Here is an 18,058-nt window from a genome sequence, read left to right on the forward strand (position 1 = left end):
TTGGATGTAGCCTACATGCACAACTGATTACCTGACTCAATTCAAGATGGCTGCCACAGCCAAATGTCTTTAAAAAAGCAGAAAAAAAAGGCCATAAATTGTTCAATTTTACAAATATTCACCTAAACCTTGGTGTGGTTGCAGCTGAGACTGACTACCAATAAATATATTCTGAGCCCTAATAGATAGTACAATATCCTCCTTTCAAATTATGTTGTCTACTATTTGAAGTCAACTCTGTTTGTCTGTTAGCAAAATATATCTTGAACCACTGGACAGATTTTAATGAAACCTCCAGGAAATATTTATTAAATGTGCATCTAGAGCTCATTAACTTTTGGAGTAAATCCGGTTCGGAATGGTTGCCACAACTAATTAACATCAGTTAACACGACATCTTGAGATACTGCATGAAATTGCGTATGCTGGTATTTTAACGGTTTTGCCTTTATTTATTACGTTTTAGTAAGTTTAAACCCATCTCATAAAGTTAGAGTGATACAATCATTTGTGAAACGACAGGAAGTTGTGATACAATCTGCACCTGTTTGTATGAAATATGGGCACCACTTGGGTTGATTATTTGCCCCTTAAAATGATATTTAATCCAACAAATGATTCTGTTTTATTATCAAGTAAATGTTTCTGTTGTCTGATTCATTAAACAGATTAATAACATCTCTCTCTGATAAATCCTTTAACATTAGATTGATAATTCACCTAAATATGTGTTTTATATTTTGAGCTACAGACATTGGAGATTTAACAGACGTGGAGAAGAGACAGAGATACAGAAAAGCCAAAGGATACTTCGGTTAGAGGACAGATCAGAAGAACCATCAGAGAAAATAAACACAACCGCCTTCAGGAATTTGGGGAAATGATGTTTCACAGTGAGGGGTCGACGCTGAGTGTCAGTGGGGTGTGTGTGGGGGTGTATTCCTCCTCCACACTGCCCTCAGCGTGACTCTGCGGACGCTGGCCTGAACACACAAACCTCTGCAGCCATTCTGAGGGGGTCTAACCGGTGGGCTCCTCTTGTCATGTTGATTCATGGGAGCTCTCCTACATCTGCTGGGATATTTGGAGTTGGGGAGTGGTCGGTCAGAACGAAAAGGAGGCCCCCGGTTTCATCCCCTGACTTTTTCTCACGTACAGACCTCCTGTTTCCTTCCACATCTGCAGCCTTTCACATTTTGTGTCCACTCCACGGCCTCTGAAAACCTCAGGCCTCGGAGAGATTGTTCAGGCAGATTTTAACATTTAGGTTTAAAAACATATTTACATTAGGTAATGCCTAAACTTAAAGAAAAAGCTAAATTATCCTGTTGCATGTTTATTACTGACAAGAGAGACCCCTAGTGCTGAAAATTGGAAATGACAGAAAAATTCACATGGAGGTTTGAATTATTTTCAACCTAATTTTATTTATTATTATTGTAAATGATTGAAGGATGACAAACTATGCTAAGTTTCAATTTTTCAGCATGCAATATGGTTCATATATATACGAGAAATTCTGTAAAAGATGGGAAATTTGTAGAACAACTTGTTTCCGTAACAAAGAAAAGCAAAATTAATCTTTACTTCAATGAAAACACATTATTGGCTTTAAATGTGAAATATAAACTAAATATGAACTTCAACATGTCCATCATCAATCATCTTATTCACATTTTACACAGCTTGTATTATTCAAAACTATTTACTAGAATGAACATTTATATTTAAACGGATATATAAATAGCCTGAAATGGGTTTTTTCTCAGTGACGTTTCATGTGTCATTTTCAACTCTTATTTATGAATAATCTGCTGTGTTTGGAGGAGGAAAGAATCCTGCAAAAAACAGGAACTATCCTTAGAGAAAAGGAACTGAGGGTAAGTAATAGATGTGACTAAATGAAGACAGAGGTCCTTAGTTTTCTACGTTGAGGGGAAATAGATCTGAATCTGGAGGATTATTACTAAGTTGACAGCATCTTTAAGAAGACAATGTGCAGAGGTTAAATGTGACTACTTACAGTCATGAATGAGCTTTTATTTTAGTCACACCCCTTGTAATCAGGTGAAATATCTTGATATAAGTTTCAAAGGAGGGATCATGTCATTTATTTTAACATCACTCAGCATTTTAAAACGTCACCAGCTGCTGTAAGGTTTAAATCCAACAAAGTTTGCTTCATTTAAGATTTCAGCTGTTCCTAAGACTTTTCACTCTTGTGCAGATACATGTTCTTCCTAAAATGGCAATGCTTTCATTTGCATTCGTCGTCACAAACGGCTCTCTAATTATTTTCAGTACAGCTCGTAGTAACACGACCACAGGACGGTGGTAACCGAACACCTCCATCTTGGTTTGGGCTCATCCCGTGGACACACAATACCTGAGAATGTCTGACTTTTGTTCTTCACTACAGTTGATTAAATTGTAAGGTTTTAAAAATAAAGTTGTCTCAGTCTGCCTAATCATTTGTTGCTTTAAGAGCAAAAAACTCAGACCTGTTGTCAGTGGTTAAATAGTCCACCAAGGGCTCCGTTAAATAAAATACTAGAAGAAATACTTTATTTACAGAAGTCACCATAATGTGTATAGAGAACCTGGTTAACCAGCTGAACGTTCAACACATAAAAAGGCATTTCAGAGTCTATATCAACTCAAACTTCACATCGATTTCTAAAATTTAACCAGAACTAGAGACAGGAATATTTGGTGTGCATCATATATACAGCGTATTTCTTTCAAAGAGACAAACTGCAGCACAACAGAGGATTAATTATGTCCATTTTGCTGAAGTCTGAGAGCTTTTGTTTCAGTACCAGCACTGAAAAAAAATGATGAAAAAAAATCTTTTATTCTAATTCCACACAGTGCTTTTACAAGACACCAGCTGTTCTGAGCTGAACGACATAATAAAATAAGCAAACACTGTCAACTGAACAACAGTAATCGGCAAAACTAAAAAAACAAACAAAAAAAAACACTTGGCTTAGCATACAGTACAGTTCAAAATGAATTGAAAGACCTAAGAAATTCTGAAAATCAAAATGTGACTTTAATTTAAAATCCTTTTTCATCTTCTGCAAAAAAAATACCAAAGATTTTATGAAAAAGGACATTAAGGAGGCTCTGAAAGGAATAAATGAAGCAAACGCTTCATGACGAGCTGAGATACAGGAAGCAGACTGGTTTGGGGGGGGGGTGTTAGGAACATGAGCCACAGTGTCTAACACACATCTGAGTTCAGAAGAGCTGAGAAACGTTATACAAAGAAGGCAAAAACCAAGTGATGAATACAGGACAGAAGATCACTACGTCAAAATTAAGAATCGTTTTCCAAATAAACAAAAAGTACAAAAACAGTCAGGTCTGATCCGTGGAGAAACGACCACCTGAAACAGTCCCAACTTCACGCAGGTCAGTAGCGCCGGCCGAACGCTCCCCCCTGCATCCCGCCGCCCTGCATCAGCTGGTTCTGTCTGTTCAGAGCTCCAGAGAGAGACTGGGACGTCCCCGTGTTCATGTAGCCTCCCCGGCTGCAGCACAGGAAACAGTCGTCAGACGGCGGCGCTTGTGACTTCACGGTAAGATCGATTCAATATTCAGGCCTAACTGGTGGCCTACTCACCCTGCCATTCCTCCGCGCGCCATGTGGCTCTGTCCCGGGATGCCCCCGTCTCTGCCTGCAATTTCAAATACAACATCAGGCATGTTGGCCACAACCACAGGACTTACTTACTGCTATTTGCTGCCACTTAGTGGATAATACGGGGCGGGACTCTTTAGGCACCTCAAAATATTATAACAATTCAGGAGGCTGCGATGGGATTATAAAACAACTATCAATGTATTTTGATTATCTCGAAACTCAACTATGGCTTCTTTTACATATGTTCTTCATGCTTAATAAAGAGTTCCTTATGTCAAAATTAATCACAGCCTGCTAATCAATAATTAGCATAGATGCTAACCTAACATTGAAAACACAATAGAAAGGCTAATGCTTTTAGCATCGTGTTTATTACTGGAAATGTAAACAAATCAGGAATCTACGGTAACTCTACTAGGACAAAAGGCGCCACAGAGCACCTTTTCTGCTGACTTTCCTGAAATGGCAGCACAGATTCATTTTGATGTTTTAAAAAGAAATTTGAATCCATCTAAAAATAGGTTTGATTCCCACCATCTTCTGTTTCACAACGAGGTTAAACGCTCCTACTCTGGATTTATTTTTCTCTTTAACTACTTTAACTCGAACGTGCACATCGGCACAGCAGAAGTATGGCTACCTTGCCATGGCCTGTCCCCATCCATCTTCCGACCGGAGTCCCAGTCACGGCCACCCTCCCTAAAAAAATGAAGTAAAAAAGGTTTGTTTTTGTCGAACATTTTACAGAATAATCAGAGATTTAAAGAAGCTCAGGTTGGTGTGAAACTCACCTCGCATTCATGCGCTTGTCGTAGCCTCCGCCCCAGGAGTCTCTGCCGTGTCTGTCTGAAAAGTGCTGCGAGAAGAGACAAGAAACTCTCATTATGATCAACCGTGCAAACCATATAGGTTATGGTTTTGTTGTTGCTTTGGTAATTGTGCAAACACAATAAAATAAAAATTCAGCAGTCACTTAGTTAACATGTGTGGCTCTGAAAGGAGCTGCATAACGTTTGTGGTTTTGAATCTGGTCAAGCTTATGATCCCTGAGATGAGAATCCCAGTCTCTCACCTGTCCATCTCTGTCAGCACCCATCCCCCGAGCATTGTCCCGCCTGTCCATCGCCATGTCGTCTTGGAAACGGCCCCGATCCCTGTGATCAAAGTCCTGATAGCGCTCCTGGCGACCAAAGTCTGAGCGGCCGTAACGGTCATCCATAGCCATGCGCTTATCGGGCCAATCATCTTTCCTGTAACAAAACCAGAAATTCATCTTTTGGGCTGCTCAGACACAATACTGAAGCTTCAGTAAGAAATTCATCAGTTCTTCTGATCGGTCCCACTGCATTGTCATCGGGTTGTATACCTCCCATCCATGTCGTAAGGCCTCTTTATTGGGCGCCTGTCCTGCTCGTAGCGCAACTGGTCCTGCTGCCTCCTTAGCTCGTCCCGCTCCCTGAGGATCCTTTCCTGCTCGCGCCGCCTCTCGTACTCTATGCGCATCCTCTCGCGCTCCAGGAACTGACGCTCCATGCGGTCGGCCTCGAGGCGCTGCTTCTCGACCTGGCGACAAGAACCCTTACCATGACCATCGACGTGAATGGGATGAGAGTTTCTTTTAGGTAAAGTACGAGGCAAAACGGATGGAAACTTCCCTGAAAACCACACTATGTTTACTGACGGTAAAGCTAGCCGTGAAACGAAATTGTTGGCAACATTTAAAAACAACAGAAGTCTTCTCCCTGGCAGACATGTTACGTTTTGTCAAAAATCCCCAGCTAAAGGAAAGTCACATGACTGTACCTCCAGCCAGCGTCTGTTATGCATCAAATGCTTCCTTTCTTCTCGCTCCCGGAACAGACGGATTCGCTCCCGCTCTGAACGGTCCCGAAAGCGTTCACTGAATCAAGACAAAGAGTAATCAATACTTACATACAAACTATTAGAAGTCTCTTGCTCTCATTGATTATTCTATATAAATAGCACCGCAGTGGTAAAGACATTAATAGTCTTTGCCACTCTCTGTCTCTCTGTATGCTCCTTACGGGAATCTGCGTCGCTCAGCCTCCCTGATGTCCCTCTCCCGCTGCCTCTGTCGCTCCCTCTCCCTCTGCTCCTTGATCTGATCGAATGTCAGGATGTCCTTCCTCTCTTTACTGGAGGAGGCACGATCCCGACTCTTTGTGCTCTGAAGAGACAAACCAGAAGCGCTAATTAAGACCTCGCAACACGAGAGAAACATTCACCCATTAAACAGTCTTCTGGTACAAAGCAGCCTAAGAGTGAACGTTTTCTTACCCTGTCCCTGCTTTGGCTTTTGGTTTTGACGCTGATCACAGGCTCTCCCTTGGACTTGTCCATGACTACAGTCCTCTCATCTCGTTCTATTAAACAAAGGATAATAACTTATTAGTAACAAAATGTCTACTTTAAACGGATCCACATTAACTTTATAATTTTCTAGCTTAACAAAAACCTTTATCATCTTTTCCTTCCCCATCAGTCTTCTCGTCTTTTCCTTCAGACCTGCAGAAATGTAAGACACTTTACCACCACGTCTGACAGATAACATCAGATCCATCAGAAGGTGTTCTTGATTCAGAGCATGAGGGTTTTAAACGAACCAATAAACTAGCGAGCCATGCTACAAAACAAAAACACTGATAAAAGAAGCTCTCTGGATCAAACGGATCCAGCAGACAAGCTTTACTTGGAGTCAGTGGAGTGCCTCCTGTCACCGCCTGTCTTCTTGGTGTCAGCTGGCTTTTTCCCCGCGGGCTCATTTTTAGCCTGAAATGGTCAAACAGAAACAGGTTTAATCCAAACCACTGTGCTGCGTTTGACCCATTTTCTTCGATCAGGTGTGAAGGAGCAAGGAAACCAATCAGGATGCTAAACCAGCCCTTTGAGCGTGATTAACATCTCGTAAGAGAAGATGCTGTTTGGAGCGCTGAATGCCGCTCACCCGCTCCACAGAGATCATCCTGCCATGCAGCTCGGTCCTGTGGAGGTGGTTGATGCAGTTGGTGGCCTCCTCTGTGGTCGACATGGTGACGAAGCCGTAGCAGCGAGCGCCGGGGCTCTTGGCGTTGGTCACCACCTTAACGCCAACAGCCTGCGGGAAGCGAGGGAAAAAAAAAAACAACCAAATAAATTAGCTCAAACAACAGAGTATGCATATATAAGCATGCCAGTAAGGACTCACCTTGCCATGTTTGCTGAACAGAGCCTTCAGATCAGTCGCTCTGGTAGTTGTGGACAGACCACTGACCCATAGATTCCTGCTACCGCTTGCTGCAGCACCACTTCCAGCGGCTGCAGGGAAGAGAACAAATCAAGGCGCTTCAAAACCACAAAATAAATACAATTAAAAAAGCAACCACAACAAAAATATCCACCTACCCTTTTCATCCTTTGACTCCTCTGTCTTGCCATCCTTTTCCTCAGAGCTAGAAACAAAAACAAAATTAATTGTGAGTAACAAAAACAAGCGCATCTGGGACCACCTAAAACAGATGTTTACACTTTCATTTTAGGTATCAAACTTAACTCTCAGTGATCAACTCATCATGGTCCACAGTGGAGTGGGGTAATGATGAATTTATGGATTTCTACACCAGTACATTACTTATTAAGGGATAATAAAGTGAGTGTAAGCAATAACAACCCATCACATATCCACACAACATTTTTACCTTCAAAGAGCATCCAAATTTTGCTAACACAAAGAGGCCAATGCAACAGAGATAACCATTTTGGTTTCTAGTATACAGAAAGCAACAAACCTCTTTTTCTGATCATCGCCCTCTACAGAAGAGGACTCTTTCAGCGTTGAGGTTGAATCCGGAGCAGCGTTATCTTCTATCTTCTCATCCATCTCCCCCTTCTTAGACCCCATTTCTGAATCAACAGTTTCACCCGTGTCACCCTGTTCGCTTACACTAACAGCCTGCGAGCTTTTGTTTTCAGAGTCAAATGTCTCTTCTGGGACGCTCTGCTCGTCCCCGGCCTCTTTGCTCCCCACATCTCCAGATGCAGCGCTGTCCGACATGGCACCAGTGGTGGACACACTGTCCTTCCCTCCGGCGGAGGCGGCTTGCTCTTCTTCGGGGCTCGTCCCGTGGCGATCTTCTTTAAGCGGCTCAGATAAACAAGACCCGGCTACTTTGTCATTTTCTACGGATTTAACAGGAATAGAATGGCACAGAGTTTAATCACTTCTGAAACACATCAATGGTTAACGAGGAAGTGGCAAGGCCTGGATTAGGAACGTCATGACCACTGGCCTGTGCTTTTAACACTACGTATCAAAAGGTTCAAGCTGAACTCTAACGAAGAGACTGGAAGAGAACCCAAAGGCTGGAGGGCAACCAAGCAACTAAGGAGGCATTGGTTCACTTCTCAAGCAGAACCACTTCACTCTAGTCACCTGATCCAAAACATACTAATAGTTTAGTGCTGAAGAGAGCCACAAGACCAGCTGTGCAGCTGTGGAGACTCACTGCAGTCCATCTTCGTTTGGCCGTGCACATTTTCAGCGTCCCTTTTTATTGACCGCAACTTCAGCTCAAGTCCAACAGTTTTCATTCCCAGCAACTTTCTGCATCACCGTCTTTAACAAGCCATAGTTGCAGATAAATCTTGAGAGGGGGGGGGGGTCTTCTTTGTCTTGATCTTCATGTGGCAACCTAGAAACACTACAGTCACCAGCAATGGCTCAATCGTCCCTGACCGTGAGGTGCAATTGCTGACAGCGTGCGTCAAACTGTTAACCACAACTACGTAAGCGCGTTGGAACCCAAAGGGTTACTTGGCATTTATTTAAAGATGTGGAGTTATTACTTCTTTTATTAATTGGTTAACAAAATTTCAACACAATGCCAGCAATTCCCTTTGGGCTTCCAGTCTCTCCTCCTGACTGTAGCTAAACTGTCTGCATTTCCAAGCTAATCACTCTAAAAAAGGTTCTGATAAACCTCACTCTACAGTACCTTCTTGTTCTTTCACATCACCAGCATCTGGATCCTTAAAAAAGAAAAACACATGGGAACAAAGGTTAATGTCTTAAGTCTTTCATTGCTTATTCACGTGCTAATGTCAGTTATATTTGTGTGCAAACGTACCATGTTGGAAGATGAGTACGTCATATCTTCATCCCCATCAAAAGTCCCACATTGGTCCAACTGTTCGAAAATACACAGAGTAAAATTGTAACGTTTATGCTTAAAGCACTTCAATAGTCAATGTGAGAGTCAAGTTTCTCACTTCTAGAGCCCTCGCTTCATCTTCAGACTCAAAAGTCCTAAAGTCGTGTTCTTCGTCTCCATCAAAATGATCTTCATCCTCCATGTGATCCTCGACCGGAATCCCGCTGTCGTTCTCAGTCTCGTCCAGAATGTTCATGTCGAGGATGTCCATGTCCTGCATGTTCTCGTGGTCATCCAGGAGGTCATCCTGAAAAAACAAATTAACCATGACGCTCCAGCGGGACTCGAAAGCTCGAGCTTGAAAAGAAGCAAACCAGCTGTCAAACTTACATGTTCATCGCGGGAGTCCTCCTCCATGGTGCCATCTTCTGTCTCATCATTCTCTTGTCTGGTATCTACAGAAGATGGGTTACAGGAAGAAACGACAGTTGAACTAAGCAACACCTTCACTGGGAAAAATCATGCATGAATTTGGACTTGTGAGAGCACAATGCAGAAGGCAACACCTGATGTTTAATTAGAGACTTAAATGTGTAAAAACAAATAAATTGTTTTGCACTCTTATAAACACCTTTTAATGAAAACAAAATTCATCTAATAGATGACAACCCTCATTCTCCAACAACTCCAAATAAAACTGAATCATAATTTGAATTTTATTGACTGAATTTTGGATAATCTTCCTGATGTTACAGATGTTAGATGAGCGCGAGCATCAAAGACCAGATGTCATTTATTCACCCAGCACGTGACCCTGCAGCTCTCTGTCCTTTAGTAAATTAGGATAGATGTTTACATTTTGTTTGCTGATGTCAACAGTGAGCATTTTACCTTTGGTGGCTCCTCGTTTGGGTGTAAGGTTAGCTTTTTTAGGGGTCGACTCCGGAAGGACAATGATCTCGTCTGGATTACCACCCTCTTCCTCAATCGCCTGTTAGTGAACAGCGAAATATATATATTAAAAAAACACACACAATCACTGCAGGAGATAGCACATTAGGCTAATGGTTCACCATCTGTACCAGACGCAGCGACCTGATAGCGCCGGAAGCTAACAGAGTTAGCTTTCAGTGAAATTAAAGTATGCATCAAAATGTTTTACGATATTTTGACTTTACATATCTGCACGCCCTGCCAAGCCTTTTAGTAAGTAACACTGACTGTATATGCATTAGGATGGTAGGTGGCGGACCTTTTTCAGGCGCTCCGACAGGACGCTTTTGACGCCAGTCGTGTCTAGGTTTCTTTTCTTCAACTCGGCCTTCAGATCGATAACTCTCAGCTCCGATAGTTTGCGAACCTCCGCTCCCTCGGGAAGATCCACATCTGCTGATGGGTTTGCCATCGTTTTGACTTTAAATATTTCTAAATATATATATAAGTGTTTTAAAAGCACACACACTTCGAATTGCACCACGAATTGAAGCAGCAGCGGGCTTGCAAAACGGCTGCAAAATGGCGGACTGGCTATAAGTCATTGGGCTGGACACGGTGACGTGATTGCGCACGCGCAGTTCAATGTTAGTGCAGCGAGTTCCTTTATGGCAGGCCGCTGTATCATATAATTAAACCACACCTGTTAAAATAAAAAAAATGCACAAATATCCATGTACTTCACATCAGTTCACACTTTCATCTTTAATTGATTTATTATATAACATGAATAGTATTTCACCTAATCAGAATAACAGTCTTACTAGTTATGATGAAAATAAAATATAGTTAAATTAAGTTTCTCTTGGAAAGAGTTACATTTTAGATATCCACAATGTTCATCCTAGACAGGAAGAATTTGGATGTCTAGAGTTGAAACCTCAATACACACAACGAAGTGATGCCATTTGTCCCTACGAAAATCATATATGAGATATCTGAAATGTTTACTCCAGACAGGACAAATGGCATTCTGCTGAAAAGTTCATCTTGAGTAGGAAGATTTTATTTATGTGTGTGTGCTTTTAAATAGCCTGATTATCTAATATATACCAAACTGGCTTGCCCAAATCTGTGGCAAACAACACAGAGAGCAGGACGTTTTATACAAAACATAATTAAAATGACAAAAGTTGAAGTCATGCAGCACATTTTTTTCTACATTACTTCTCTGTTCATTCACAGTATCGTCACTTAAATTATAAAAATACACATTAATACAAACCTGTTTATTAAAAAATGTAATGTGTAGTTAAGAAGACGAGGATATCAGCTAATTAGACCTCATACGTGTGTGTTCTGATTACTGAAATGGCAAATTTACTTTCATCTTTGGTCATAAATTACGGCTAATTTACCACTGAGTAACCACATCATGATGCTTAGAAGGAATGGAAATTGCACATATCGCTGAATTTGTAGTTTTCATCATTTATATGGCTGAAGGGCAAACTTTTGCTGGCAACAAGAGGATTTGGGGCGCTGAATATTTCTGGACTATCGGTCTCTTCCGGCACGTTGGCGCTCCTGGATGAAGTGAGGAAGTCAGCATTAGAATCTGCGCTGCCGGTTTGTGCATAATCTGGCCACGCGTTGGCGGCAGAGCCAACAGAGGCGAAGTCCTCGACAAAGGAGGAGCTCCCAGGATAGTTGCAGGAGTTGAGGCTGGAGTACGAGGAAGATGAGGAGTTCTGAGAGGGCCGTGGCTCGTGGAGATTGAGTTTGGCGACCAGAGGTTTTCCCACTGTGACCGATAGCCTTTCTTCTACCTCTTCATCCATGTTGACATAGGTGTACTGAAGGCAGACAGTGAATGTGAGCTCCATCTGTAAAGGTAATAAAATCGGTTTTAGTTTAAAGAAGAAATATTAAAAAAACACAAGATAAACTTTCAGTCAGATTCTTGTATATAAATTATTCCCTTGTGACACACACACACAGCAATTTTTTCAGATTTAAAAAACTTTAGAAACCAAAATCAAGTGACTGACTCTGAGTCTCTGCAGGCTGCGGATGCGCGTGTAAAGACTCGGGACATCCGGTGAGGAAAGTTCCTCCTTAATCAACAGTAAACAGCCGGCTTCAAGCAGAGTCTCCTGGTTACTCCTTTTCAGGTCGACATCCACTTCCTGTAAAAGGAAGAGTAAAGCTCAAATCTATGTAAAAACATGAATCAGTATTTGATTAATGAAGCTGAAATCATGAAAACTGCATTTATACGTAAAAAAATGACATAGGAAAACCTAAAAAACAACTGGCAGAGGACAAGCTGGGCCAGATTTGTCCAGCTGATGAAACCCGACCTTGAAACCTGACTTCAGAGCAGTGGTCCCCAAACCTTCAGGTTCTGACCCACAAAATAACATCAGCAAAGACTTTATACCCCAGCTATGGTTGGCTGAAGTGGACAAACATTGCAACACCCTAATCATTTATTAAAGTAATTTTCTGTATAAATTTGACTGGTATTTTTTTTTATTTCAGAATAATAATGCAAAAAATGATGGATTACTGGAACTCATCTTAAGACCCCACACTTGTTTCACGACTCATAGTGGGGTCCCAACCACAGCAGCTTCATAGGTTAGCTTAAAGGAAGAGCTGCTAGTTAAAATGTTGATACATAAACCTTAACCACCGGTGCAATCATAGTTAGCTGATTTATTTAAATGCCGTCCCTGCAAACCTTATTCTTGTCTTGGTTACTTTGAATATATATTATCCAAAGCTGGTTTGATTTTACAAATTTGTTTCAATGACAACCAATTCAGGAGCTGTTTTTAGAAGTAAGGAGGAAGGAGGAAGTCGTAAACATGGAGAGTAAGCCGTCATATGTAACAGCAGCTAACTCACCACTGGAAAGTCAGTCAGCTGAGCGGAACAGGAAACTATCTCTTTGGGCTTCTCGAGTATCCGGGTGTAGATGACCATAACGTTGGAGAACTCTGCTGCAAAGCCCAGCTGAACTTTCACCCCGCAGTCAAACTGAACGGAGCGGCTCTCAGGTAGAACTGGGAAGTTAGAAACACAAAAATGTTAGGGATGAATAAACTGATCTGCAAATAAAACAAGTAACTTTTACTGAGTTTAATTCTCTTTTTTTTTTTTTTTAGAAGAGTACCATGAGCCACAGCCCACTGCAGGTTCCGAGCTGAGTAGGAGGCCGAACATTCCGAAGTCTGGATCGGGTCGATGAGGGAACGTCTTTCTGACAGATTGCTGCGCAGCTCCAGAGCCTGCCTCCCTCTTGTGATCGCACAGCGACCCATCTCTGAAAAAAAAACCAGAAAGAGCTTTTTTCACCACAAAAAGGTGTGAAGGGTGTTAAAGAGTTGCCCGTCTGGCAGAACGTCTCCAGACGAGGTATGAAAAAGCGAGCTGGATGTGACCCAGAACTGCTCTACCTTCCCCGACTCTGTCGAGCATGACGGTGACCTTCTCGTCTTCACACACCCGCCGCTTCAGGAAGTTTATGAAGATGCCGTTCGACACGTCTTCCCGCTTGACCTCAAACGCTTCGGCGTCAACGCATCTAAACCCAAATGATTTCACACGAGTGTTGAGAAGAATGGAAACAAACAGGAGGGGGCGGGGGGGAGTACAACAACAGCTGAACGAGCGACTTACGTGGCGTAACCGAACACGATGTTCGCTGTGACTTTGAGTGGACTCGGCTGGACAATGTCGCCATCGTTTGGGTTTCTGTGAAAGAAAACATTTTAAAGCTTAACAGCAGATTATTGTAATCTTATTATATCTATAAAAAAAGACAATCAGGCATACCTTTTGCGGCACATGTCCAACAGGAACACATTGAGTTCGGTTTCTTTTTCCTGCATCCTGGTAAGTATATTCTGCACACATACGCAGTGCTTGGACGTGTAGGACAGCGGAGCATCAATGGGAACCATAAAACTGTTGCCGTAGTTCTCGTATCCATGACCAGCAAAATATAGCAGGCCTGCAGGAGACCCACTTGGTCAAGATCCCAAACTTATTTTTGCAAATAAATGGTCTCAGGCTTGAGGTACGAAGGCCTGAAGAGGCACAACGGGATAAGGGAACTAACCGTATACTCCCTTGTCGAGCAGCAGCAGGAACTCGGTCACGGCACTGTGCATCTCCTGGCAGTTGAGGTCGAGCAGGGACACCACTTTGAAGTCCATTTGCCGGAGAAGGTTGGTCAGCTCGTGGACATCAGAGATGGGAGCGCACAGCTGCCTGTGGTGGTGGTAGTTCATGTTGCCAATCAGGAGGGCAACTTTGTCTGTAGCTGTGAGGAACACAAACATAGAACCCGGGGAGTAGAGTGTTTTTACTGGCGAATACTAATTTGGACTTGTTTGCATAAAAGTTACCATAGAATTTCTTGGCAGCTGAGGGTGGATTGACCATCTGTTGCATCGGGTGTATTCCTGCTCCAGTCCTATTCACTTCCTGTGTCTCTGCCAAAACCAAAAGAAAATAACCATCAGAGAGAGAGGAAGACTCACATTCAGCAACCTGTAAATGTTTAAAGGTTGCAGCATAAATCACACAACAAGCTGTAGATTGTAAACACAAAAACAGGAATTATAGTGGGGGAAGAAGCAGGGGAACTATAATAAAGCTTTAATTCCTCTATTTCCTCCTGAATCTTTTACCAGAAACTGCATAATACCTGAACCACGATCGACTTCTACCCAGGGGGCGTCTGTGACCAAACACGGGCCTGAATGAAGGAACAGGAACAGGAACAGTTAGTAACAGCGCTGCAACTCTGCAACCTGACATGCGATTCATTATTTAACACTTACTGAATATTGTTTTGATCTCTTTTACATATTCTGTATTAACACTGAACAATGAGGAACGAGACCTAAAGCCTGTGGGCCTCACCGATGGTGACTGCTGCGGTGTCGCTCCACACCTCGTGGTACAAGTTAAACACCTTACATCTGTACTCTCCTCTGTGCTCTGTGGTCACACTCTGGATCTAGAAAAACATCGAGGACATTTAGTAAACTGATGCAGAAACAATGGAGAACTTTTTATCATCCACTGCGTTTTGATTCAAACGTACTCACGACGTGTGCACTGGTGCACGGTGATTAGGAGGACAGCAATAGAACACTAACTATGTCCAGTATTTCTGGTTTTATTTCTTAACTTTTGCCGCCACTTTCTACTACAATATCAAAAATGTTGATTTTAAAAGAACAAAGACCTGAACCAAAAAAAGCTACAAACATACCTAACATGTACAGTATATTAATCGTTATTTATTTGTAACACTCTTAATTAAATATGAAAATGATCAAATTTCATCAGGTTCATTCATCAAAAGTGTTGGTTTTCATCTTCATCATAGCTGGAAATAAATGCAATTAGAAAAGGCTTTAATTTAAACAAAAAGTTCTTCATTGAACGTTTAAAGGTAACAAGATGTGGGATATTTTTTAGCAGCAACAACCTGGATAGGACGCTTTAAATACTTGCACATGAGACATGCGCAACAATGTGGAGAAATTCTGGAGCGTGTTTCATTTTCCCCAAAACGGACCTATCTCTTAAACAGTTATCAGGATGTTTTGTAACATTGTTTTATCTGGGATTAAATTTAAACACTGAATGCTCTTTCTGACATTAATTTATTTATCACCTTGTTGTTACATCTGCCACAGTAATCTGGACAAGTGTCACGTTTAATTACCTAATTAGTACAGATATTTGTTTAGCAGCCGCTCATTTATATCTTTAATTTAGATCTTTTATTAGTTTTCTGCTTTTAATTCAATCAGGTGGTCATAAAACACAAATTTGTGGACTTACTTCGAGTAAATATGTCTTTTCTTGAGGGAGGGGAACTTTGTTGTGGTACCATTCGTACTGAGCGGGGGGGTTAGCCTCAGCTTTACACCTCAGGATGACAGTGTCGCCTTCAGATGCTGACTGGGACTGAGGCTGCTTGATGACACGCAGCCCGCTCACCGAACCTGGGAACAGGCTGCCGCAGCCTGCGATGGTAAAGAGTTCTCATTATATCACCTGGCACGAGGCGAGGAGAGAGCAGAGCAAACAGCGGGGAGCGGGAGGGACCAGTACCTTCACCGGAACCTGCAGCGTGGACCAAACCAACATGAGCCCACTGGGAGAAGAGGCATTTTTCTCCATGGTTAATCCTGCAGATGTAGTGACCCTGATGGGTTGGGCTTAAAGGACACAGAACCAGCTCCGGTGAAGTCCCCGTTTCATCCACTATCTGAAGCAAAAAGCACTTTTTTACCGTATTGATCAATGTGACTAATGGGGACTTTGCAAATTTAACCAAAACATAACGTAAATATTCTTAAGGTTTGAGCAAAAACCTGTTATAATCTCATAAAAAAATGTTAGCTTGACCTCCTCTTTGCCTCTGAACCACTGGTAGCTGAGTCCTGGGGGTCCAGAAGCCCTGCAGGTCAGCACCACCCTGCTCCCCAGTGGGGCCTGCTGGGACTGCGGGTGCACGGCGATCTGGATCAGCTCCGACGCTAAACAGCAAACAAAAAGGACCAGAAGAAACAGAGCTCAAGAGTCTTTCTACGGATGTATAAAAGCAGAAGGAAGTTTTACATCATGAAGTGCACCAACTTGTGATTGTTCTGACGACACGAGCCGAAACGGCAACTAACTTCGTTAACTGGAAGGTTTTAAACTTTGATAATTATAAGAAGAAGCGCTGGGGCATTGATATTGTTTATTTTATTAACTACATCTGTGATTCCAAGTCAAAATGTCAATATCATAGATCATATAAATGTGTTCTTATGTAAGTTATGCAAAAATTTAAAAGCAGAAATAGTAACAATTTAAAGAGCAGCTTTAATGTTTTAAACTATGAATGCAGGTTTAAAACATTTAATATTATTACTAAATTTAAAGACAAGTCAGATTTTACAAATACTAATAAATGATCAGTTAATGTAGGGTAATTAAATGTAAAGAGTTGGATGTCTCAGACATTTAGAGTGGTATTAATTGTAGAACACTGTAGTTTAATAGCTCAGGTTTATCTCAGATGCTTTAATCTGGAGCGTTCTGAAACACAGACGTGGATGTGCTCGCAGGTGTTTGACACACTTGTCCTCTTTACTTTACCTGAGGCGGTGAGGAACTGCACAGCTTCCTGGTGGTCAATCTTCCTCAGGCAGTGGAGGAGGAAGTCCAGGGGGCAGGAGCGATCAGCGAGCCAGGCCAGGAGGGTTCGTGCAGGGCTGCCTGCAGGGTTCAACACCTGCAGGGAGCAGCATGTCAGCTCCTTTTCACTGAGAGCAGGAGAGATTAGAGTCAGGGTGGCTGAAATAATCAATCAAAAATGCAGAAATGTACCCCAGAATGGAGGAAGACACCTAATCACATTTAAAATTAACATATGAAGATATTTACAAGGATAGATGAAGTAAAAAAAAAAAAAGCTGTTTTTAATGACGTGTACAGCTGCTGCACCTCCGTGGTGCATTCAGGGTCTCACCTGCAGCGGAATTGTGGCTGCTCGGCCACAACGCTGGCCAGCTGCTTCCATCCACAGGTGGGATTGTCCAACATCTTCGACAGCTTGTTCAGAGCTTCTCCACTCAGACCGCCGACGCTCATTTTCATTTTTTCCATCCTCGGTTTTGCTTCTTCCAATGAACCAGGGGCTCCGCGCAAGAGGCAGGCTTAAAAAGTGAAACTTTATGCGCTCAAACCAAAAGGAGACGCCCGTCCTCCTCCGGCACCGCGCAGTAGGATGCCACTAAAACATAAGAGAGCAGAAAGTGATGTATTAATGGAGCTCCACTCCTCCTACGAGGCCGAAACTCCACAAAACTACAGGCCATGAACGCAACCCCGGGTTCCCCCCCACCTCTGCCTCGCGCTCAGACTTTATGGAAAAACTGCACAAACTCTAAAACTAGGCAATATTTAAATATGTGAAGCTAAAAGGCGAAAGCGACTGAAAAAGGAAAGGAAGCTCAACGCGAAAGAGGTCGATTTGTTACAACCTGCTCCGCCGCTTCCGCCATTAAAACCTGAAGAAAACTTACCGAGTTTGTCAGAAAAAAATAAAAAATAAAAAATATAATATCCGGGCACAAAATCTCTCAGCTCTAAATCACAAAGGTGCCTGGCGCATTTCTTTCTTTTTTCTTCTTTCTCTTTTTCTACGCTCTGTCGCTCTCTCGGTCTTTACACGACTTTTTTTTTCTTTCTCTCCCCCAAATGTGTCGCTTCTCATTTCGGTTCCTCATTTTCTGCCATCCTTGCC

At 42.3% G+C, this 18,058-nt stretch overlaps 2 protein-coding genes across 2 annotated transcripts; both read right to left on the minus strand.

Moving 5' to 3' along the window:
• Positions 1-2,543: 2,543 nt before the first annotated feature.
• On the minus strand, positions 2,544-10,324 carry safb (scaffold attachment factor B). The gene is made up of 21 exons (XM_017407344.2): positions 10,049-10,324; positions 9,688-9,787; positions 9,187-9,251; positions 8,915-9,103; positions 8,773-8,832; positions 8,641-8,674; positions 7,435-7,825; positions 7,052-7,098; positions 6,855-6,964; positions 6,615-6,764; positions 6,360-6,439; positions 6,126-6,175; positions 5,948-6,033; positions 5,695-5,837; positions 5,453-5,549; positions 5,016-5,212; positions 4,722-4,899; positions 4,441-4,505; positions 4,290-4,348; positions 3,629-3,683; positions 2,544-3,536 (listed from the first exon to the last, which is right to left on the minus strand). The coding sequence occupies exons 1-21, from the start codon at positions 10,199-10,201 to the stop codon at positions 3,419-3,421; spliced, it is 2,427 nt and encodes an 808-aa protein (XP_017262833.1). The 5' UTR covers positions 10,202-10,324; the 3' UTR covers positions 2,544-3,418.
• Positions 10,325-10,475: 151 nt separating this feature from the next.
• Positions 10,476-18,041, minus strand: malt2 (MALT paracaspase 2). Its single transcript, XM_017406949.3, has 17 exons — positions 17,838-18,041; positions 17,282-17,545; positions 16,909-17,075; positions 16,171-16,301; positions 15,874-16,030; positions 15,601-15,785; positions 14,668-14,764; positions 14,450-14,500; positions 14,148-14,234; positions 13,859-14,062; positions 13,573-13,750; positions 13,417-13,491; positions 13,194-13,321; positions 12,911-13,060; positions 12,643-12,800; positions 11,781-11,918; positions 10,476-11,615 (listed from the first exon to the last, which is right to left on the minus strand). Exons 2-17 carry the CDS (start codon positions 17,416-17,418, stop codon positions 11,172-11,174), a joined length of 2,487 nt encoding a protein of 828 aa, XP_017262438.1. The 5' UTR covers positions 17,419-17,545; positions 17,838-18,041; the 3' UTR covers positions 10,476-11,171.
• Between the last annotated feature and the right edge of the window lie 17 nt (positions 18,042-18,058).

The sequence above is a fragment of the Kryptolebias marmoratus genome, linkage group LG24, assembly GCF_001649575.2.
Source record: "Kryptolebias marmoratus isolate JLee-2015 linkage group LG24, ASM164957v2, whole genome shotgun sequence".
Taxonomy (NCBI): Eukaryota; Metazoa; Chordata; class Actinopteri; order Cyprinodontiformes; family Rivulidae; genus Kryptolebias; species Kryptolebias marmoratus.

Coding starts and splice junctions, on each gene's coding strand:
- safb (XM_017407344.2), bottom strand. CDS start 10,201: ATGGCAAACCCATCAGCAGATGTGGATCTTCCCGAGGGAGCGGAGGTT. Junction 8,675..8,772: donor CGTACTCATCTTCCAACATG/GTACGTTTGCAC, acceptor TTCTTTTTTAAG/GATCCAGATGCTGGTGATGT. Junction 4,900..5,015: donor CCTTACGACATGGATGGGAG/GTATACAACCCG, acceptor GTTTTGTTACAG/GAAAGATGATTGGCCCGATA.
- malt2 (XM_017406949.3), bottom strand. CDS start 17,418: ATGGAAAAAATGAAAATGAGCGTCGGCGGTCTGAGTGGAGAAGCTCTG. Junction 14,063..14,147: donor AGCTGCCAAGAAATTCTATG/GTAACTTTTATG, acceptor TGTTCCTCACAG/CTACAGACAAAGTTGCCCTC. Junction 13,322..13,416: donor ATCGTGTTCGGTTACGCCAC/GTAAGTCGCTCG, acceptor ATTTGGGTTTAG/ATGCGTTGACGCCGAAGCGT.